The sequence below is a fragment of the Anas acuta genome, chromosome 3 (assembly GCF_963932015.1).
Source record: "Anas acuta chromosome 3, bAnaAcu1.1, whole genome shotgun sequence".
Taxonomy (NCBI): Eukaryota; Metazoa; Chordata; class Aves; order Anseriformes; family Anatidae; genus Anas; species Anas acuta.
Genome location: NC_088981.1, coordinates 22,730,223 through 22,752,564, shown reverse-complemented (window position 1 = coordinate 22,752,564; position 22,342 = coordinate 22,730,223). Strand labels below are relative to the sequence as shown.

Below are 22,342 nucleotides of genomic sequence, written 5' to 3'. Positions count from 1 at the left end.
GTGTGTGGAAGCGCTGGGAAATAACACTGTGTATCTGGTGGGTCCCTCACACCTGGCACGTAACGCAGCCACTACAGTTGGAGGTGGCACACTGAGCTCAATAAACCAACAGCACAACCATGTTTGTTTGTTTTTTGCCCTTGTTAGTCTTACACCAGTCATAAAGCTACAGGTTTTGGTGTTTTTTATTTTTTCACTCTACAGAGGAGCAGAAGCAAGAGTAAGGCGGTCAAGGACGCTATGGTAACTGTATAAGAAGGGCCTCCAAGGATGTAACAGCTGCAAGGAGACCTAGTTGCTGTTGAGCAAGAAGCCAACAAGGCTCCTCCAGCGCTATAGGAATAGCAGCGGCTGCACAGGCAAAGCTGCAGCCCGGTACAATGAGGTTGAATTCCAGAGAGTGAGCTACAGTATGGAGAAACATGTCTGCACCTCCTAGGTGAGGTGCAACTACGTAACTCTTACCAGCGTAAGAGTTATGTAGATATTAGAGAGGTTTCTTGGTCATAATAGCTGGATCTGGAGCAGCAAAGGGATGGGACCAAGGGCTGTTTCTAGAATATTCCTAGATAATTCCAAGTATGGTCATGGGCACTTGCACCATGGCTTCACAACCGTTTTTGTAACAGAGCAAGGCCCAACTGTTGAAAAGTACAGTGCCAGTCTCCTCTTTTCCTTCAGCTGCTGTTGTTTGGTGTTTTCCTTTTTCATGTCAGTAGTGTTGAGCATGCATATTTCATTAGGAAACTGGTGCTCCTTAAAACTGACTTAACAAAAAAAATCACTGTATGAATGCTGGAAGTGACAGTAGAAAAGCATATGGGAAAAAGTCATAAAATGTTTGTGGCGAGTGGGACTGCTCATTACAGTAACTGTACTACAAGGTAGAACAGCTTTAATTGTTACAGAACTAAAGCACTATCTGCCCGGAGCACCCCTGCATCCCTACACTTTTTTTAACTAGGCTTCTTCTTCTTGAATTTTAATTGTGACCTTTTTTATTTGCAACTTTCATCTTTCCTCAGAAACCCACCTGGAACCTCTCTCTTATAAGAAAGAAATTCACTGAAAAAAAAACAAACAAACTTGGAAGCAGGGGAAACGCAAGGGCAAGCCTTTATGTGTGTCATCCTAATGGCACTCCAAAAATGTACACTTGGTATTTCCTTTTTTGAAGCAAAACAGTTTGTGCCATGTATGTATTTGGAAATGTTTTTCCTCTTTCCCCCACCCCAACTTGTCAATGCTGCTGTAAAACTGGCTATCTTAGAACAATTTTTTTTTTTTTTAATGGCTGTAGTTTTAGGACCTGATCTCCTTTCACATGCATACTCAGCAGTTTAAAACACACTTAGGAGAATTCTTAATAAACTTGTGACTTGGCACAGGAAGTTTGTGCTGGCAGTCCATTAATATTTTAAAAGCAAGTGTTTTTCTCCCTCTTCTTAAGCATATATAATTTAAAATAGTTTCAAGAATGCTTTTTGTTTTGTCCTGTAATTTGAGAAATTTGAGATTTTGAGGTACTCCTTTATGTTTGATGTTATGTTTAATAATATATAAACTGCATTTTCTATATGTTTATTATGTTAGTAAGTATAGTGTATTAATGGTATAAACTACATGTTTTACATTATTAGCTACAACTACATAAATGACTTTTTGTTTAGTAAGTCTGTCTCAGCACGTAAGATAATTCTGCTGTCTTCCAGGTTTTGATTCACATAATTGTATGAGGTATCTTGTATAATTTTTCTGAGCGTACATCACTGTCTTAATTTGCAGAAATGCACACCACACATACTTTCACAAAATCCTTGTCACAGATTCACTTGTCCCTTATCTTTTCAGTTACTATGGGATAGGGTGAAGCCAGATAACTTTAATAGTCCCTGAAAGGGATGATATTGTGTTATGTAAATTCCATTGCATATGAAGTAACATGCAATCTCTGTAGACAGTATCTGTAGTTACAGCAGGATACATACCTTTATTTGGGTTGCTGCTCCTTTAGGTTTCTGCAGTGCTTGTAAGACTTTTAAAAATCTTGAAATAACCTTAGTTCTCATTATACCATGTTATAATGATTTTGAGGGGAACATTTCAGTGACTGACAAGAAAGATGTTAGGGGGAATATATTACTTTGCCCCTTTAAAGATGCCTCTGTACTTTGTACTAGGAATATGAGATTTAAAGGAAAGGCCACTTGGGCCAAGAGTATGTATTTTGCTTTTTTTGTAATAATCTGCACATTTCTGTACTCAGAAGTCTTTGTCAAATCTCATTAGTTTTCTAAGTATTTGTTGGAGAAATTTTTAAGCATATATACCCTGAACAGGTTCAGCCTCTTGCAGCTTACTACATGCTTATAAAACCATGTTTATTGTGCTCCCAACTGATCTGAGTATGGTCTGTTCAGAACAGCAGGGACTGTGAAATTTTACTGAACCTACATAGGATATTTTCCTTGTGATCTGTGTGGCAGCAAGCATTGCCAAGAGGCATGGGGAAGCGGAGGGAGCCTACCTGAAACACAAGGAAACTTGTAAATATCAAATGTGAGAAAAGGGGAGGAATTCAGTGAAGGGGAAAAAGAGAGTGAGAAGCAGGAGCTAACAAGTGGACATCTGGGAAGACAACAGTAAAGGAAAAAATTCTAGTAGCAGGAGCTGAGGTTGAAGGAAGGTGTGCAGCTAGGTCAAGAACAGGGATGTTAATGGGGAATATAGGAGCAAAGAGGAATAATGTGCTCAGAAATCAAGGCTAAGAGCAGAAGTTGTGTGGGAGGAAAACAGATTTGTTTTATCAAGTTAGGGTAATCAATAGAAAAATAGAAAATGCCTTCCCACGAGGCAGGTTTTCTTTTCTGGGGTGTCAGCAGTTTGCTCACTTTATGAATCTTACTTTTTTAAGAAGTGCTAAATTTGAAAGCAAACTGTTATATTTGAAAAGTCGTATTTTCATTCAGGCTGCTGGATACTGAGGCAGAGTAAAGTCCAAGGCTCAGACAAAACACAGGGCATGGCTGGCTTATAACGGAGAACAGTTACATCTGGGCATATCCAGGGACTGTGATTTTTGAGCCTGAACTAAAAAAAAAATAAAATAAAATAAAAAAGAAACCACACTGAACTTTCCTTTTAAATTGTTTTTAACAAGTGTATGCCAGAGTGTAAATTTGCACAGATTCATGTTTTGCAACTAAAAGTTTTGATCCAGTAAAAGGTAACTTAGTACTTAGAATCATTTGGAGTTACAGCTTCATATATGAATGTAATACAAGTTCTGTCAAATCAGTATAAATATTTAAATAGATGCTTCATAGATTAACTAGTTTCAGGCTTGGTATTGCTATATGTTGTATAAAAAGCTGGTTGAGTAACCACCTCTACAATCTACATTTACCTCGTGATTTATTTGTAATACCATACATAAGGTATCTGATAGTAATCATGCAATGAAGTTGAAAAGAAGAGTGAGGATGAAAGAAAACACATTCTCTGTAGATTTTCTCAGCTAAAAGTATGGGGACCGTATGATCTTGAGTAGCTTTTGTGGGCTAGGCATGTTGCACAGTCAGGCTTTTTTTTAATTATAGTTTTCTATTTTAAATAAAAAAGAACAAAAAAGTGTTTTCAGCTACACAAGAGTCAGGGTTTGTAGACATGTAATAGGGAAGCTGATGTACTTAAGGGATAAAAAAGACAAGCTTTCAGGCAACTAACCTTTCTATTTTCTTGGAGTCAAAGAGCCTTCCCTGAAAGAGGAGGGCTGCAGAATTACGTACTACCCAGCCTGTCACCTCATCACAGAAGGATATCAGATTGGTTAAACGTGATTTCCCCTTGGTGAATCCATGTTGACTATTCCTGATCACCTTCTTGGAGATGACCTCCAGGATGAGCTGGTCCATCACCTTTCCGGGGATGGAGGTGAGGCTGACTGGTCTTGCCTGGGTCCTCCTTCCTGCCCTTTTTGAAGCCTTGCTTGGGGACTCTCACACATAGCTGCTTGCTCAGCACTGGCTCATCAGCTGCGCTCAGGGACAACTGTACACAAAAGTGATATGTGCTGCACCCTTGCTACAAGAAGGACATCGAGGTGCTTGAGCGGGTCCAGAGAAGGGCGACGAAGCTGGTGAGGGGCCTGGAGAACAAGTCCTACGAGGAGCGGCTGAGGGAGCTGGGCTTGTTCAGCCTGGAGAAAAGGAGGCTCAGGGGCGACCTTATCGCTCTTTACAGATACCTTAAAGGAGGCTGTAGCGAGGTGGGGGTTGGCTTGTTCTCCCACGTGCCTGGTGACAGGACAACGGGGAATGGGCTTAAGTTGCGCCAAGGGAGCTTTAGGTTGGATCTTAGGAAGAGCTTCTTTACCGAAAGGGTTGTTAGACATTGGAACAGGCTGCCCAGGGAAGTGGTGGAGTCACCATCCCTGGAGGTCTTTAAAAGACGTTTAGATGTAGAGCTTAGGGATATGGTTTAGTGGGGACTGTTAGTGTTAGGTCAGAGGTTGGACTCGATGATCTTGAGGTCTCTTCCAACCTAGAAAATTCTGTGATTCTGTGAAAGAGAAGCCTGGATGTGCTTGCACAGTGCTGCTTGCTTGGTCTGGTGTAGCGGCTGGTCGCAGAACCTACGTATTCAGGAACAAGGGCAATACAGCTGCTGATGAAGTCCCAGAGGGTGTCTGGTAGCAGAGGGCCTTGGCCACAAAAGGCTTGCTCAGCCTCGAGGTGCACATCAGAGAGGCTGTGGATTTACTGGTGTAAATGTTAGGGTTAATGTAAGGAGTAGGGTTAGGGCTATGGTTAGGGTTAAAATTAGCATTTAGCGTTAGGTTTTAGAGTTAGGACTAGAAATTAGGTGTTAGGAGTAGAGGTTAGGGTTATGGTTGTGTCATTAAGGTTAGTTGTAATGGTGACCACTAGCATAAGGGTTAGCCTTAGGGCTGGGGTTACTGTTAGCTTTTATCATTAGTTTATGGTCAGTAGGATTAAGGTTAAAGTTAGGGTATATTTATGTAAGGGATAGATTTAGGGTTAGGGGGCTAAGGTTAGGGTTAGGGCTAGGGCAAGTTTTTTGGTTAGGGTTTTGTGTTTGTTTCTGTCTGAGTGTTAGGGATAAGTTTAAGGTTAGGTTCTAGTGTTCTGTTTAGAGTTAGGGTTAGGGTTGAAGTTAGGTTTTAGTGTTAGGGTAATGGTTAGTGCTAGTCCTAGGGTTAGAAGTAGGTTTTGGTGTATGGTTTCGGCTAGGTTTTGTTTTTAGTTTAGAGTTAGGATTTGCTGTGTCTATGGTCAGAGTTCAGGTTTTGAATATTTTGGGGGGTGAGGGGGGGGTTAGCATTTGCTTTAGGGTTAAGGTTAGGTTTATTGCTAGGTTTAGGGTTTTGGTTATGTTTTGGTGTAGTGGCTTGTTTTAGGGTTAGGGTTACTTGTTTACCTTGTTTAGGGTTAGGATTGCTGGTAGAAGTGGTGTTACGGCTAGGAGAAGGGTTTAGTTTTAGGATTATGTTTAGGACTAGGTTTAGCATTAGGTTTATATTTATGTTTTGCTTAGGTTTATTTTTTTTTGTAGTGAAAGGATTGTAGTTAAAGCTAAGATTTAGGGCTACATCTAGAGCTAGGTTTAGGGTTGTGTTTAAAGTTTGGCTTAAGGTTACGGTTAGGGTTAGTGTTAGGATGGAGTTAGGGTTAGAGGTAGTGTTAGATCTATGTCTAGGAGTAGTGCTAGGGCTAGGACCAGGGTTTGGACATAGAGTTAATTTTAGGGCTAGGTTTAGGTTTAGTTTTATATTTATGCTTTTATAATTATGCTTTGTCTTAGGGAAAATTTTGTTATTGGTTTTAGGGCTAGGGCTAGGATTAAGTAGCAGATTTGTTTTAAGGTTATGTTTCTCATTATTATTTAGGTAGAGTTTGAGTCAGGGTTATGGTTAAGTTTATTTTTAGGGTTAGTTTTTTTTTAAGGTTAGGATTAGGTTTAGGGTTATGGTTAGGGCCTTTAGGGTTAGGTTTTAGGGTAAGGGTTATGGTCAGTGTTAGGGTTTAGATTTAGGGGCTTAGGTTAGGTGTTATTGTTAGGTGTTGGGTATAGGGGTTAGAGTTAGGGTTATGGTTAGGGTTAGCATTAGGTGTTAGTGTTATGACTTTGGTTTGGTTTAGGATTCGTTAGTGTCAGAGACAAGGTTATGGTTTCTGGTTAGTATTAGGTTAAGAGTTAGGGTTTATGGTTAGCATTAGGGCTAAGGCTAGGGTTAGGGTTTGGATTATGACTGGGTTTTGGTTATTCCTAGGCATTAGGAGTTAGGGTTAGTCTTGTTAGTGTTAAGGCTAGGGTGTAGGGTTAGGTGTTGGGTTTGGGGTTAGTTTAGGCTTAGGGGTTAGTATTAGTTTGTAGGGTTAGTGTTAGGCATTGGGGTAGGTTCATTTTGTGTTAGGGTTAAGATTAAAGTCATTATGGTTAGGGTTAGGATTAGAGTTGGTGTTGGGTTTGGGGTTAGCTGTTGGGTTATGGTTAGGGTTGATGTTCTGAAGACTGCTGTGTCCCAGCTCGTTGAGTTCTGGTGGGCAATTCTCTTGCCTTGCACTCTTCTTCTCCCAGCTTTCTTATTTTAGAAGCTTTCCCTTCTTTCTGTAGCCCTAAGCTTTATCATTCAGAAATGAAAGCTCTGAAGTTCGATATGGTGCAATTTCAACGGTAGGTGGCAATGGGTAGCAAAGCTGAAGCGGTTGACCTCCTCCTCCTGTTGCATTGATGTTGTGTTGACTTCTGACAAAGTGTTTCTCAAATTACCGTCATAGAAACAGTGTTAGAACCAGGTTCACCACCTTCTTCCTGAAGAATTCAAGAGGTTATAGCAATATAAACCACTGATGGGCACAGCATATGAAAATAAATATAATTAAAAGTTTATAAGATATTGCAAATGATGACAAGATATTACAAAGAGATGTTGTCTGATGTCTGCTGTTTGATACTTCTCATAGTAGTGTCAGGGACTGTAAAAGAAGACTGGTCTGGAGACAGTTTTAGGCACATTGAAGAAGAAAAGAGTGTGAGAAGTTGCTGTGGAAATTGCTTAGACACTGCTCTGAGAAAATTAACTGAAGGTTTGGAGTAGTGTGGTGAAGGCATGAAATACAGTAGTGTCTCCCAGCCTCCCACCTAGATCCATCAAATGAAAAGACTAAGGGCAAGAAATGCCGATGATTTCTACTTACCATTACTACAACTATTGCTTGTAACACCTTCCTGCTTTTGCAGGCTGCTGCAGTTCAGACCAAGTAGATCACTCACAGAGAGAAAAAGAATGATTCTGGTATATCTTTCCCTTCCCCTTCCCCTTCCTCTTTCCCTTCCCCTTCCCATTCCCTTTTTTATTTCCCTTTCTTTCTATTTTATCTGTTCTTTTCTCTCCTTTTTCCTTTCTTTTCTCTCCTTTTGCTTTTCCCTCCTTTCTTTTCTTTCCTTTTGCTTTTCTCTCCTTTCTATTTTCTCTTTTCTCTCCTTTCTATTCTCTCCTTTTGCTTTTCCCTTCTTTCTTTTCTCTCCTATCTTCTCTTTTCTTTTCTCTCCTTTCTTTTCTCTCCTCCCCTTCTTTCTTTTCCTTTCTTTTCCTTTCTTTTCCTTTCTTTTCCTTTCTTTTCCTTTCTTTCTTTTTTTTTCTTTTTCTTTTTTTTCCCTCTTTTTTTTTTTTCCGTTTCTTTCTTTTCTCTCTTTCCTCTTTTATTTTCTCTCTTTTTTTCTCTTCTCTCCTTTTCTCTCCCCTCCTCCCGGTGGCTGTGACCCCGTTTTACCCGCGCTCCCCGCAGCCCGGCCCCGCGGCAGGACCACGCGCGCCCCTGGGGGCTCCGTCCGCCAGCCGGCCGGCGCGGGGCGGGTGTCCGCGGCGCCCAATCAGCGGCGGGGGAGGTGATGTCATGGCCCGGGCGGCGCCGCCTCATTGGCCGGCTCCGGCAGCGGGGCCGGGCGGGGCGAGAGGGGGCCGGGGCCGCCCGCTGGGCTCCGGCCGCTGAGGAGCGGGGCCGCGCTGCCGCCGTGCGGCCGGCCCCGGAGCGCCCCGTGTTAACGCTGTTATGAAATAAACGCTTATACAGATTCCGCCTGGGCTCTGCTCTCCGCTCTCCCGGCAACTTCTGGCCCTCCCCCGCCCCGTCGAGTTACGGGGCAGGTTTCACCCCGGGAGGAGGAGCAGCCGGCGCCGCGTTCCCTGCCGGCTTTTCCCCGCGAGACCCCCGCACGGCGCCCCGCGGACCCCAACTTCTCCCCCCCACCCCCGGGGCCCCTCCAGCGCTCACGGGCTCCCCCCGGGACCCCCCGCGGGCTCCCCGCACTTTGGGCCCCTCCCGGAGGCGGGCGGGGCGCTGCACGGCGCCGCGGCTCCTCCTCGCCGGCTCGGGGCTCGCTTCGGAGCGGAGCCGGGGGCGGAACAAAGCGGAGGAGCGGCCGGGCAGGGCGGCCCCGCAACAGGTTCCCCCCCCGCGGGTCCCGGCGGCAGCGGCAGCAGCAGCAGCGCAGGCCCCAGGGCTCCCAGCTCGGCGGTCTCCCGCTCCGAGCGGCGGGGCCGGCACCGGCCGCCCCCATGCGGTTCGGCTCCAAGATGATGCCGGTGAGTGCCGGGAGGGCGCGGGGGGCGGCCCGGTTCGGGGGAAAGTTGGAGAAAGGGGCAGAAAATGGAGAAATGGAGCCCGCGGCGCTGCGGGAGGAGGAGACCCTGCCCCCGCTTACCCCTCCTCGGACTTCCCCTCCCCCTTCTGCTTTTCTTCTCCTTTTTTTTTTTTTTTTTTGGTGGATTTCTTTCTTTTATTTTTTTTTTTCTCCCTCTTTCCAGATTTTCTTGCTGGGCCCGACTCGTTAGACGGGCTCGCTGGAGCGGGGCCAGCGCCGGGGGGCAGCCGGGGCAGGGAGCGCTCGCAAAGTTTCCCCCCCTCCTGTCCCGCCGGGAGCGGGCGCCTCCGCTGTTCACTCTCTTTGTTAAAAAAAAAGTAATGAATCTTGGGGTAAAGTTCCTCAAGTTGGGTCGCGAAGTGCCGCGCCTGCCGGCGGGGGGTGGCTTTGTTTCCCGGCGGAAGATGGTGTCCGTCCATCTTGGCGGCGGGAGGCGGGGCCGGGGGGCGCCCCGGCAGGGGCAGGGGGCAGCTCGGCACGGAGGCCTCGTGTGATCCTCTGTGAAGGGTATTTCCCCTTTATCACAGGGAATTTTCCGTGTTAACTCTCCCAGGAGCTGGCTGGAGCCAGCCAGGGGGGATCTGTCCCAGGAGGTGAGGAATCCGTGCCGTGAGGGCAGGGGTGCTGCAGGGATGCTGTGAGCTCCGTGTCTAACTATCGGCGTGGGGCGCTGCCTGTGCAATTAGGAGGAAATAACGAGCGATAATTGGATGGCACAGAGCGCTGGAGAGGGCTGGGTGACTTTATTGCTGTCGCTAATGAGGGAGGAACAGACAAAATATGAGCTTAACTGCGGGTGAAACAGCCAGCGTGTTGAGCAACCGCGGTGTTGTCGGCACGTGAAAACCCCAAAGAAAACAAGCAGTAAAGAATAACGAGGTGTTAATTCAACCCACGTCGAAACCGAGCTAGGTAGGCACTCTTGTATGAAATCAAAACCTCCGAGAGATGCTGCTGCTGGCCCATTCCGTGTCACCGAGTTCAAATCAGGGAGAAAACAAGCAGGAGCCGTCTCGTCCCCCCAGCACGGGCAGGTGGCGAGTTCTGGAGCAAGCACTGCCCTTGTGGCTCAGGCTCTTCTTTGGCAGATGACTCAACTCGTTAGTGATCCTGGTTTTTAACCCCTAAACAAAGGGACGGATACAGCCTTTTCATGTTGCGCTTACTGTGGATAATGAAAGATTGGCGAAAGCTGAATGTGACTGCAGGAATTAAAAATACAAGTGTTATGAATACTACTACTGTAATCCACCTATTGAAAAACAAAACAAAAAATCAAACTGCAAACCCAAACAAATTGAATTTGGGTATAGTCTTCAGAGGGTTAAGGTTTCCAACGATTAGAGTGCAAAAGGGTATTTCAAAAGCTTTGTGGTCCATTGGCTGTAGGGTGCCTAAACAGCCACTTGCCGCTTTGGAAACATCATTTTATAGTAAATGTACTCATGTGAATACAAAAGTGTGGAAGAGGTAATGCCAAAAGCAATCGCTACTATTTTAATGAAGTATTTATGCAGATTTTCGAATCCTCTTATTTTCTATGCTTTTTTAATTCTTTTGGCTGAACTCATTCTTATTTTTCTTTACAAAGAAATTGAAAGTTTGATGTGGGAAGAAAAGGAAGGTACAAAGAAAGTCAGGAGGGAGCAGCGTAATGTGATACCAGAAGGTAATGTGGACAAGGGATTAAATAGCATAGCAAGGCTTGTGACCCCGAGTAGGGATCACAGTAATCACAAGCCCAACAGGAATTCACCTCTGTACTGGTTGCTTCTGAAAAGCTTGGAAACTGCTGTAACAAACATAACTACTTGTACTCTTTGGAGACTTCCCTGAAATTGGAACGTTTTCCTTGTGGTGATGACAGATAGGAGCTAAACTGCTGCTCTAACCATATGCCAAGACAATGTGATTAATAGTCTGCGTAAGAGTGTAATACGAAGTAATTTGTGTGTAGCTGTACTGATGAAGGTAATAACAGGGTTAACACTGTCAAGCTGTGTGAAGTTGTCTCACCTTTCATCTGCCAAAGGCTTGTGGGAGTGTGACTGGTACTGCTAAGTAGTGAAAAGGAGTTGGATACACTTTCAAAAATAGCATGTTTTTTTTTTTTTCAGCATAATTGGTCTCTCTCCCTGGTTTTACATTATTACCCTAAAGATGAGTATGTATTGAAAAATAATTTGCGTCATGCGTGCTGGATAAAGGCTTTTCTCAGATTGTAGGAGGTAACAGAAATTGAGTTACCCTTTAATGCCCAGTGAAGTTTTTGGATCAAAACACCTTATATATTAGACAAGATTCCAGTCGTTCTCAGTGGTCTTCTCTGAACTGCTATGCCCAGCAGGCACCTTTTTAAAGTAGGGATTAAAATAGGGAGTTTCATCGTAGTACTCACCAGTTTGTGGACATGTGCATTTTAAAAATATATCTTAAACCATATATATGTATGTAAAAGGTTTATTTTATATATATATATATTTATTTTTTTTTTGCTTGTTCCAAGAGGCAGTAAATTGGAACTGTTGTATAGATCCTGAATTACTGAAATAGTGTAGTGCTAGTCCATCTAGGATGATTTTCTTTGGAAATGCTTTTCTTACTGTTTAAGAAGTTTTAAAAGAAATGAATGTCTTGTACTTTGCAAGATGAACATAGAATTGTTAAGGTTGGAAGAGACCTCCAAGATCATCTGGTCCAACCATCCCCCTACCACCAGTGTCACCCACTAAACCATGTCCCTAAGCACCACGTCCAACCTTTCCTTGAACACCCCCAGGGCCGGTGACTCAACCACCTCCCTGGGCAACCCGTCCCAGTGCCTGACTGCTCTTTCTCACAAGAAATGTCTCCTCGTTTCCAACCTGAACCTCCCCTGGTGGAACTTGAGGCCATTCCCTCTAGTCCTGTCACTGGTTACCTGCGAGAAGAGGCCGACCCCCAGCTCCCCACGCCTTGTGCTCCAGGCCCTTCACCACCTTCGTAGCCCTTCTCTGGACATGCTCCAGGGCCTCGATGTCCTTCTTGTAGTGAGGGGCCCAAAGCTGAACACAGCACTCGAGGTGCGGCCTCACCAGAGCCGAGTACAGGAGCACGATCACCTCCCTGCTCCTGCTGGCAGTACTGTCCCTGACACAAGCCAGGATGCCGTTGGCCTTCTGGGCCAGCTGGGCACACTGCCGGCTCATGTTCAGGCGAGCGTCATCTATAAGTCTATAAATAAACTGACCCCCAGGTAGAGTTAACAGATTGCTACGATACCAGCAAGTCATCTGTGGCATCTCAGTCCCATTTCCTGTAGTCTGTGAATTATTTAAGCAGTGATCAAGTTTATCAACCACATCGCGCTGTTTTTCTCATCTGCCTCCATGGATTTCAGTGCGTAAATGGAACTTCAGAGTGAGCTCTTCTAAGCACGTGCCTTATCTCCTAATTTGATTTAGTATCTCTTTTATGTTCCTTTGACTGAATTTCTGGGTATTGTTAGACATTTAAAAGTGGCAGTATTGCAGCTGTATTCAAACATTTTCACGTGGTATTCAGTGTTTAAAGCATTTTGTCTGGAAAGCTGAATGACACTTAGGGGGCTGTTTTGGTGACATTTCTTACCTCTCACACTTCTCTTCGTCATTATTAATGATAGGAGAACATTGCCTTGAGTTTTCTAGGGCACTTTTTTTTTCTTTCATGTTGTTACAATGTGATCTTTTCTGTTTCATGAATTATATGAAATGGTTTTAGCTTCTCAGGTGGCTTTCTTAAACACCTTAGCCCTCCATCTGAAACGTTTGAGCCAAATTACTCAGCTGTATGTTGAACACCTTTTGTTCCTTCATGTGGCTTTTATCGGAAATGGGGGAAGGGTAATATTGCGAATTCATGCCAGATCAAGCTGTGTAGGCCAGGAGAGCTGTTAATTATGCTGCTTCTGATTTGTTCAACAGCTCAGGGTGTCAGTGCCCTGTGGGACTCTTGCATTTACTATTTCAAGGGCTAGCATGCAGAGGTGAGGTTTGGGATAGGTGGATAATTTATGGGATTTATTTTCCCCCAGATGGGATTTCTGCTTTATTAGTGATCGAGTCTGTTTTGTGAGATGAATTTACATGCAAGTCAGTCGGACTTTGAAAGGGGCAGGTACAAAGGTTGCCTCAGAGGAATAACCCAGCAGAGTGGAAATGGCGTTGTGCATAGCGTTCCTTTCAGGCTATTGATTGAGAAACAGTCTCGGAAATGGAAATGCCCCGTTTGCTTAGCCTGCTGTCCCTGTTAGCAGTCTGCCTCGGGGACTCCTTTCTCTCCCACAGCTTGTTTATTTAATGCCGGTCAGAGTCCTGCCGTGCAGCCTCTCGGAGGAGGCAGCGCTGTCACCCCGAGGAGCCTGACTGCAGCTGCCCTGCGAGGCTGGGTGGCAGAGCTCGTGGAGGGCTGCTTCTGCCTGGGTTCACAGGGCACCTCAGGACTCTTAGCTGGGCACCGTCAGCTTCCTGCAGAAACTTATTTAATGCTCTGGAAACTGAAAGGAACTTGTAATTACATCGCAAGGTAATGAGCAGATAAAGCTCTCCTCCTTGCTCTCAGTTTTATTATCTTCAGGCCTGCTTTCTCGCAGCTGAGTCACTTCTGAGTCAGGCAAAACAATTTTTTTTTGATCTTCAGTTCTCAGAGAGTCAGATGATATGTGTATAAAGGTCACCAGAACTCCTGGATGTCACATGAAAGAGACCTAATTACCTTAGTCACTGTTGCTTACCTGTTTTAGGAGTTTCAGTGGAACGTGAAAGACCTGAAACGCTGTTTAAAACAGTGTCAGATAACTCATGCTGTGGTTTGGGATTAACGCTTACGGAGAGGGCACAGTAAATGAATTGGGGAAAGAGCAGTAATCATGACACTGCCGTGATGCTGGGCAGGCTAAAAGGCAGAAAGCATTTTTCCACTTGGTTTAGTTATTTGCTTTTTGTTAATCATTAATATTCCGGTTCTCTCTGAGTGTTTAATTAGTCATGCCTGTGTCCTCATCAGTTGTTTCACCATAGTAATAGTGTTACGTGGATGCTTAGCTCAAATCCAGTTATGTATAAATGATGAGCCTTGTTGTTGTTGCTGTGGTGTTAATGCCAAGTATTTCATTAGTGAGATGGTAACCTTGTTTCGGAAGCAATTTCTTCTATGCTACAGTGATGCTTCCAGGTGTTCACATGATCCGAACCTTTGATGAATGGCTGTGTTGTACCCTAGCTTTTATTGGCATCTAATTTAAAAAAGGGGAATTAGAACACTTCTTGCCTTGACCTCTTATGTAAATCCTACTCTCACATTTTTATATAATCTTTTTGCAAATTAAGACACACAAATGTTAAAATCAAATATGTACTGCAGTATTAAATGAACTTGTCTACAGGAATTATGTCTCCTCAGCACCTACATCTCCTGTGTCCCACCTTCTGTAGGATAAAAAAGCCTGATGGTAGTTTGTTCTGTTGATGCTTGAGATCAGTCCACAAAAGAGATGTTTGTTCATACATCTTTTACATGTGTGTAAAGGGAATGTTCCCCTTTCACTGTATAAGAGACACGTGTATGTTTTTTCTTTTGTTGTTTTTGGCAAGTTGTGATTTTTTTCTTGTTCTCTGATACTTTTATTTTGTGAGGCTTAACTGCTTAAGGAACAGTTTAGATCTTGGCTTAGATTACCAGTTTCCCTCTACTGCAATAAATCCCATTGTTTCTTTAAATTGAAAGTTAAGGCAGAGTCTCAGGAGTTGTGTATTTTTCTTATCTTAAGTTTCCCTCTGTCATTAAAAGAGGAAAATCATGTTTTCTCAGATCTTCAGAGGGTTCTTTTTTAATGGAGTCTTTGTTATCCCATCTGAGTCCAGTGCTGCACTGAACTACCTGTATGCTGCAACATGCAAATCAGAAACATGACCAGACTCAGGCACTGATGTAGAGCATCCCTATTGCAAAAGAGATTGCAGAGTTGTGCAAATGGGTTGGGCCAACACACTATGCAGAAATGTCCAAGAAGAATCATACTCCCTGTAGCTGGGGCTGTTCTTCAGCTGCTCCTGTCATCCCTGTGCACAGTTATAAATCAGTGATGATTTTCTTGCTGCTTGAAAGTGGCAGTCTGTCTGGTGGTTTGTTTTTTCACAGTGTGTCCGGACACCTCTCTTCACTCTGCTTTCCACCTGACATAAGTGTGTGCTGCCCCAAATGCAGAACCTCATCCAAACTGCTATCTGGGTCACGCAGGGCAGTGATCCACAGCTCCTGCCCTGGCTTCTCAGGAGAGTGAGAGGCTTTGAGCATTGCAGGGCTGGGAAAACCCCATGAAGTGGGATTCCTGCAAGTTGGTAGAGATACTCTGATCTCAGCTGCAGTGAGACTGTTTCTCAAGGTAATGAAGCACTACAGGAAAGCCTTGCTGACCTAGCAGTAACTGTGACTGATTTCTGGCTCCAAGAGGCAAGCAGATGGGGAAGGGAAGAGGTGTCACAGAGTCACAAAAAGCAGGGTGCTCGGGGGCCAAGCAAAGTATTCCAGACTCCCTTGGAGGTCTCCATGAAGCTCTGTTGTGAAACAGGAAAAACGACAAAGCAACACTGCCACGGGTCACGTGTGAGCAGCATTCCTGACAAATGTTACACCACAAACATGATCCCCTCCTCACTCCTACCTGTGGTGTATCTCCCAGCATTTTGAGAACAGACTTTATTACAAGTAAAGGTTTGTGTGTTGAAGCTGTGGGAACAGAACCGCATGCCTCTTGTCCGTGCAGCGTTGTTCCTGTGCTATTGTGCATAGGTCTTGCCCACGAGGCCTTTCTGCAGGGTGGTTTCCCACTATTGCACAAAACCATCACTGTTTAGAGAGCTCCGTGCAAACAGCAGTTGGTGAAGCTGGGGTAGAGAAAATATTTCCTACCTCCAGGGAAGCTGAAAGAATGACCAAATAGTAATGGGCCGAGGGGGATGATTTCTGGAGTTCTTGGGGTAAAAGCAGCCTGTTGAAGAACCCTGCATAGTACAAATGTTGATTTAATTAAACTCCTCTTTACTTTGTTATTATCAATAAAAGTTGCTGAGACATCACCTCAGTGCCCACCATTTCACACACAGCCATCTGTGAGGACCTCTGTCGCGACTTTGCTCGTGACAGGGTGCCACGCTGCCTTGTGCTGGCGAGCTGCCCTCCCTGCCTCGCTGCTCTCCTGCCTCGCCTTAGCTGGGGTCTTCGTACAGCCTGGTCCTGCCTGGAGAGGGCCCTGGGAGTGAGCGGTTCTTAAATAAAACCCGTCAGACAGCGATCAGCTGCACAATCTGCCAGCCTTCTGCAGCTCCTGTCGTAGTGCTGTAGAAGCCGAATGTTTGCTGATGAAAGTTAAAAGCGTGAACTTTAGAGAAGCTCTGCGTTACAGGAGCAAGGGTTTGATCAAGGGAGGTGCTTGGTGGGGTGACAGATTGGTGGGGAAGGTTTCTCCTGTGGTTCTGCTGTAGTTGGTGAGTTGTACATATCCTATTACAATGTGGTTGACAATCCATCGTTTCCCCACCAGTCCCTTTTTTCTTTCAAAATAAAATGATCCCTATGCTTTGGTGCAAAAGCTCAATGTGTCTGCTGTGCCTGTTGAATATGTACCACTATTGTACAATTTTATTCATGGTTGCTAATGACTTCCTGCATGCTTGCAGCCCAGAAATATTTGGACAAAAGCTCTTCTTTATGGCTTTGGATAAGAAGTGCAGTTGTTGTGAAACAAATATGGTCACCAAGCATAGACATTCCTGGTGATTGTCTCTGACACAGAGACACTGGTGGCTGTGTTGGTTGCCTGCACTGCCATCCATGGGCAGATAGCTCTTTAGTGAAGTAGCAGTCATCTGAGTTTGACAAGTGGAGGTCATTCTTCAGGGCACACTCCCATTGAAACAGGAGCGTGCTCCCACCCAGAATTGGTGGTAAATTGGAAAGGGTTACCCTGCTCCAAGGGTATGGTGTGATGCTACACCTAATTAATTTAATAGTAGGGTGCTGCTCAAATGGATGCTCTTGTTCCTTTGATTTCCATCCCCACCCAAAGCCACATGTCTTTTGTAGCTTCCCCTTGAACTTAGCAAGGTGCTGGGTGACAGTAGAGTGAGAGGGGAAAAACACCTGCACTAAAGGCAGAAAGAAACAAAAAAAGTTAAAAATAATGGAAGTGATTTGCCATGTGGCTGCGTGATCTGACCTGATGGGGGAATTAGAGAAGGACACAACGGTTGCCTCGGGCAGCTCACTGTTTAGGTGGGTTAAGCTGTAGCAGTCAGAGGCTGCTGCCGCATGCTTTCCTTGACTTCCATCTTGTCTTGAGAGATGGTAACAGAGGGTGTTTCTCCACCACCTTTGGGTGTTCTCACTTACTGCAAGGATTAAGTTGGACTAAAACATATATTTATCTTGGTGAGAGTGAGAAGCTCGTATAGCAGGAAGCCTTCTCTCCCTGGCAGCCAGTATATAGGAAGCCAAAGCTGACCTTGAAAGCAGTAAAGAATGCAGACTTGTGCTCTGGGATCTGAAATTCCTGTTTTTTCATTTCCATTTGTCCTGAAGGAAGGTGATGGAACAGCATGTTCTAGAGTTGCAGCATAAAGGAGATGTTACTAAAGTGCACTACAGGAGCAGTGCACTAAAATGCCGGAGTTTCACATTGTAATGCACTTCTGGATACCAAACTGGTCAGCCTGTATCATAGAGCAGCCCAAATAGTATATCCTATGACTCTTCCTGCACCAAAATTACCCGCGTGGTTAGACGTGTGTCATTTTTTCAGGTTCCAGAAATGGTGTGTTCGCTGACCTACCTCTGCAGGTCATGAGCATTTCGTTTTGTCAGAGATTTGTCATGGAAGTAGGACTCAAGATTTTGACAGCTGTGTTCTTGGAGGAGTGTCTTAACGTGATGTAAGGAGTGGTGTTTTCAGAGTTGTCTGGTGCTCATCTCTGTGAAGTAGTTGGGAATGGAGTAAACCTCCAACCTGCTACATAATTTGCTTCGTTTTACTATTAAATTGCAGAACTTGTACTTTTTCTTTTTTTCTTGTTCTTTTTTTTTTTTTTTTTTTTTTTTTTTTGAGACTGCTTGATATAGATACCAACTCATGGAAAAAAAGAAGGTAAGCAGAAGGTGATACATGAGCTCGGTGTGTGGGCTGAGCACTCGTCACCTGATGAACGTGGGTTCGCCCTGCGTGTTCTGGTGGGCTGAGGCACAGTGCTCCCGGGTACGAACGCTGCTCATCTTTTAATTGGTGAGATTGTTATACGTTGGCTGGAAGAGTAGAAAACTGGTATTTTTAAACCCAAGAACAAATTGCTGCCTTAGCCAGCAGGCAGTATGGTGTGGGTAGTAGAGTTGCCACTTTGCTGTGATAACCTACCTGCTCTTTTGAGGTGTAGGCTGTTAAATATGCTTTCATCTGTGGTACAGGTGCACCTTCACTTTCCTTTGTGAAAGAGTCCTGTCTCATGCAAAGTCTACTACTTCTAGCAGGAAAAAAAAAATAAAGTATATATATACATATTTATATATTTCCATTGTAAGAATATACATGCATCTTAATGGGGTATTTTGAGAGGCGTCATTCTCAGGTGTCCCAGTGGGGAGCACTTGGTATGGCTTCTCATAGGCCTCCGGCTGTCTAGGAAGCTGAGCTAACAAGAATGTTTATTCCCAACGGGAGGATATAATGCTCTAGAACAGCAAGAGCAGCTTAGTTTCTTTTTGATTTAATTAATTTATGTATTTACTACAAAGACTGTCTCTGGGTTTGGTGCAAGCACAGAAAATTGAGATGATTCAGCCTTGAGTTGGAGTTCATAACCCCATTCATTATGCATGGATGTTGTCTTGGCTTTAGGCTCTTCTGCTAGGTGCTGTGTGTTGTGATACTGAGGAATCAGATGAGAAACAAATGTAAACCTCACTGTAGTTTACAGGATTTAGACAGTTATGTTTGCCAGTGTAGTAGCTATGGTAAGAATTAGGTAGAAGTGTATCACTTGCAGGCACACAAGACATTCCTCATGCATACCAAGCCTTCGTGGCTGTGTTGAACACGGATGACAAGGCAGAGCCTGACTGAAGGGGCCCGTCTCCAAAGACCAAATCCTCCTTTCACTGACTCCACGAGGAGAGGAGGAGCAAGCTCCATGCAAGACACCGGCATCGGCAGTCCAAACACTGCGTGTAGGCTGACTTCTCTGCCTGTCAGCTTGCAGTGCTTTTTTTGTGAAATGTCTAACAGCATGGAAGTGGCGGCTCTAAGGAGCCATCTGGAAGGGTTTGAGGAGAGAGCTTTTGAATGGGGAAAGGAGAAGAATACTTGAGGGGAACATGTGAAAGCGAGGAACCCCAACACACAGTTGGTAATGGGAAGAGGCCTGTGGACATGCTGTGGTGTTGTACGATGTAAAGAACATTGTCAGGATTTGTTTACCCTGAAGTCTTGTAGTTGTTTAACAAAATTGGTGTAAATCCAAGCATGGAAAGTGTGGATTCAGGTCTGAACAGAATGATCTATGCGTGACACGTTGGCAGCTACGGGTGCTCAGTAAAAGGCTGTGGTTTCTAACATATGTTAATGAAACCAATTTTGTTTCTCCCTTAAAACAAACAAACCGGCCCATATGTTTTGGAACATTTCCTTCTGCTCAGTGCCAAGGTTGTGATAAATACCTGCAGCATTAAGGTACAAGGGGCTTTTTTTTTTCAATCTCCCACTGAATTGAGACGCCCTTGCCTTCAGTGCTACATGGTGGTTTAACCCTAGGTGTGCGGAGTGTGCAGAAGCGTGGTGCTCCTGGTTTTGGTGTTCATCCAAAATCACAAGCTTTGTTTGTCTGGACCTTTCAGATCTCTGGGAGGACTTTTGCTCTGTTCTTGTGTCTAAGGATGATGGAAGAAAATAGGTCAGGAAAAATGTAATGTGGATTCAGAGTGAAATTCTTAGTTTGGAAAGATCGCCTCTTAATGACCTTATGTGTAATGCACTACTGAAAGAGGAGGGTGTAAGTTAGGAACCCTCTGTTTACCAGTCAGGAGCTATGTCTGACAGATTTTACAAAACTAAACCAGCTAAACTGGGATGATGATGATTTTCTGTTAAATTTGGCAGGAAGGTTGTAATTTTATCTTCCTCATCAGTAGGTCTGAACTGAAGCACTGAATTTAGTCTTTGGAGTTGCAGCCCATGAAGTAGGTGGGTCCCAAACCCACATCCAGTAACTTCAGATGGTAACAGTGCTTGGCCAGAACTCAGCCTGTTTTCCATGCAGATCTTCAAATTCCCTTAATGATGATTCAGAAACATGCCTGATAGTGAGATGTAATATGGCAGAGATTGATGTTTGTGCTGTAGCTTTTGCCCAGTGTACTAATGTATACCAAAAGCAGATGGCTTTCTTTCTGTTTTCTCTATTTGAAGGATTTATAAATAAAAAGGAAAGGGGGAAAAGAAAAGCAGCTTTCTCTTTGCTGTTTCCTACTCCCTTTTTCATGCCCAAAAGTGCATGAAAGTCTACATTATGTTTTAAACCCTGGAAAAACTGACAAGTTTACCAAAGATAAAATACAAATACATAATAAACTTATCTTTAAAGTATACAAGCAGTAACTACCATGCCTTTGAGAGTAAAGGCTGAGTCCTGTTTTCTGCTGCGATACAATTGAGAGGGAAAAAGGCCATGCTTTATATAGACTGGGAATAATTTGAACAATTCTATGGTGCTTCCTACAGTACTCCACCTACCTTGCATCATAACTTCCTTTCTCACATTTATGGCTAAGAGCCAGTACAATATAAACGGACTAGTGTGTGCTGCAGATGAGACAGAAGGAACCTGACTCGCTGTATTTGGGTGTGGCTATAGGTAAATATTAAACTTCACTCTGCGTTTCTATTGAACCTAACTTTATTGAACAGCTGCATGCGAAAAAATCAGGGATAGCAATCGTCCTGTGTGCCTGTCTTCTAGTAAGTCTATTATATAACCTTTCACTTACCTTAATCTTCCGGTACAATAAGTGACTACGTTGCCTACTAAAGGACTGGTTTAAGGTTATGAGGAACTTCATGTGAGAGTCTCACAGATTTACTTTATTAAGGTATATTTTGCATTAAAAATCAAACTGAGGCCCCACAACTGCATGCCAGTTCTGAATGCTGTTTTTCAGAACATGAAAATCTGCAGTTGTGCAGCCTGTCTTCTGTTGTTTAGAAAGTTGCATCGAGTCAGCAAAAATATCTCTTTTAGCAGCTGATTCCTTCATGGCAATCTAGGAAGGTGCAGCGTCAGTGTTCCCATTAGGTAAGGTGCTTCCTTGTAAAACTCTTTGTTTGAAGGGATTTTATATTAGGAAAAACTGACTTGTAGTTAAAACTTTAGGTATCAGGTCTGTGGGTGGAATCTGTTACTTCTCATTTGTTATCTATACTTAAAATCTGATAATCTATTCATTGTAAAAACTGTGGTGCTAATTTTTCAGCCAACTAAAATTATCTTCTAAAAATATATTTTATTTCAGGATGTAAATTGTGTTGTCATTCTTCTCCATCCCATATGCTGTTCAAAAAGCTACTTTGCATTTGAAACAATGGCTTTTCAGTGGTATACATTGCTGCTTTGTAATCATACTTTGCGGTGAAGTTGTTGAAGGACATGCAATGAGCTCTTTTTTGGAGGCTTGTTTATACAGCACGTCAGGTGTATATGCTCTCCATGTTGTAGGAAAATATATTGTCTATCCTGAACCATTTGCAGCTTCATATAATAGGCATAACTCAGATAACAATAGAGAGAATATTGCTGTAAAACGTTGCATTGTCAACCTTAAGACTTTTAATGCATCTTTAAAGGTGAGATCTAAGAATTTGTTATGCAAGTTAAGACAACCAGCCAGCAACAGGAGTATTGTGTGATTCAAGAATATTAATGATCACTCTAAACCACAGAGAATATGAAATGTGGCACAAGAATTATATTATTAGCTCTAATGCAAGATAATAAAATGAATCACGATTTCAGAGGCAGTGTGCTTGTTTGGCAAGCAAGTAACGTTTTTGTCTCTGTCATTGCCTCGTATGCCTCAGTCTCCCAGTCTGTAAAGTAGGAAACTGCTTGCTTGTGTCAGGACTTCCTGGTTATAAAATGCTTTGAAGATGAAAAATAGTACATGAATAGATGCCACTGTTCATATTGTATATTGCATGGTATGCAGGAAAAGATTGCAGTAGATTAGGAATTAAGGAAATAGTGAAAAACAGGGGTAAGTTGGTATTTTTAATGGACCGTCTATTAGTGTGTAATATTTTATAAGTTAATGAGTTTTGCTCTAGAAGATTGTTGTCCATTGTTGAAATTTAATGACCTGAATTAGATTTTTGGGGGGAAAATAGTATGCTTATCCTTTAAACAAAGGTAATTTCAGGGATTCACCAAGACCTTGTTATTTGAAACCATATCATACAAAATAATGGAGTTTTCTACTGAATATGTGCACTCTGAGATTACTGCTTAAATAATTTAAGCAGCATAATTTAATATTGTTTGTATATTAATTGGAAAATGTCCAACTTCACAGCCTTTTAATAACTAAGATGTATGATGTCAGTTTTACAAAAAGTTAAGGA

At 43.6% G+C, this 22,342-nt stretch overlaps 1 protein-coding gene and 1 long non-coding RNA gene across 4 annotated transcripts in view; one reads left to right on the top strand and one right to left on the bottom strand.

The window, feature by feature from the left end:
- Window positions 1-4,791: 4,791 nt before the first annotated feature.
- Window positions 4,792-7,867, bottom strand: LOC137853580 (uncharacterized). The gene is made up of 2 exons (XR_011094585.1): window positions 7,221-7,867; window positions 4,792-6,834 (listed from the first exon to the last, which is right to left on the bottom strand). It is a non-coding gene; the product is annotated as an uncharacterized lncRNA (long non-coding RNA).
- A 569-nt stretch (window positions 7,868-8,436) lies between these two features.
- TP53BP2 (tumor protein p53 binding protein 2) overlaps window positions 8,437-22,342 on the top strand; it is a 46,300-nt gene continuing 32,394 nt past the window's right edge. The window contains exon 1 of one of the 3 annotated variants that reach the window (XM_068676085.1): window positions 8,437-8,608. In XM_068676085.1, coding sequence (XP_068532186.1) covers window positions 8,582-8,608 — 27 coding nt within the window. In that variant the 5' untranslated portion in view covers window positions 8,437-8,581. Of the gene's footprint in view, window positions 8,609-9,243; window positions 9,261-20,565; window positions 20,583-22,342 lie in introns of those variants that run through there. The other 2 variants (XM_068676088.1, XM_068676086.1) reach the window with 2 other exon arrangements.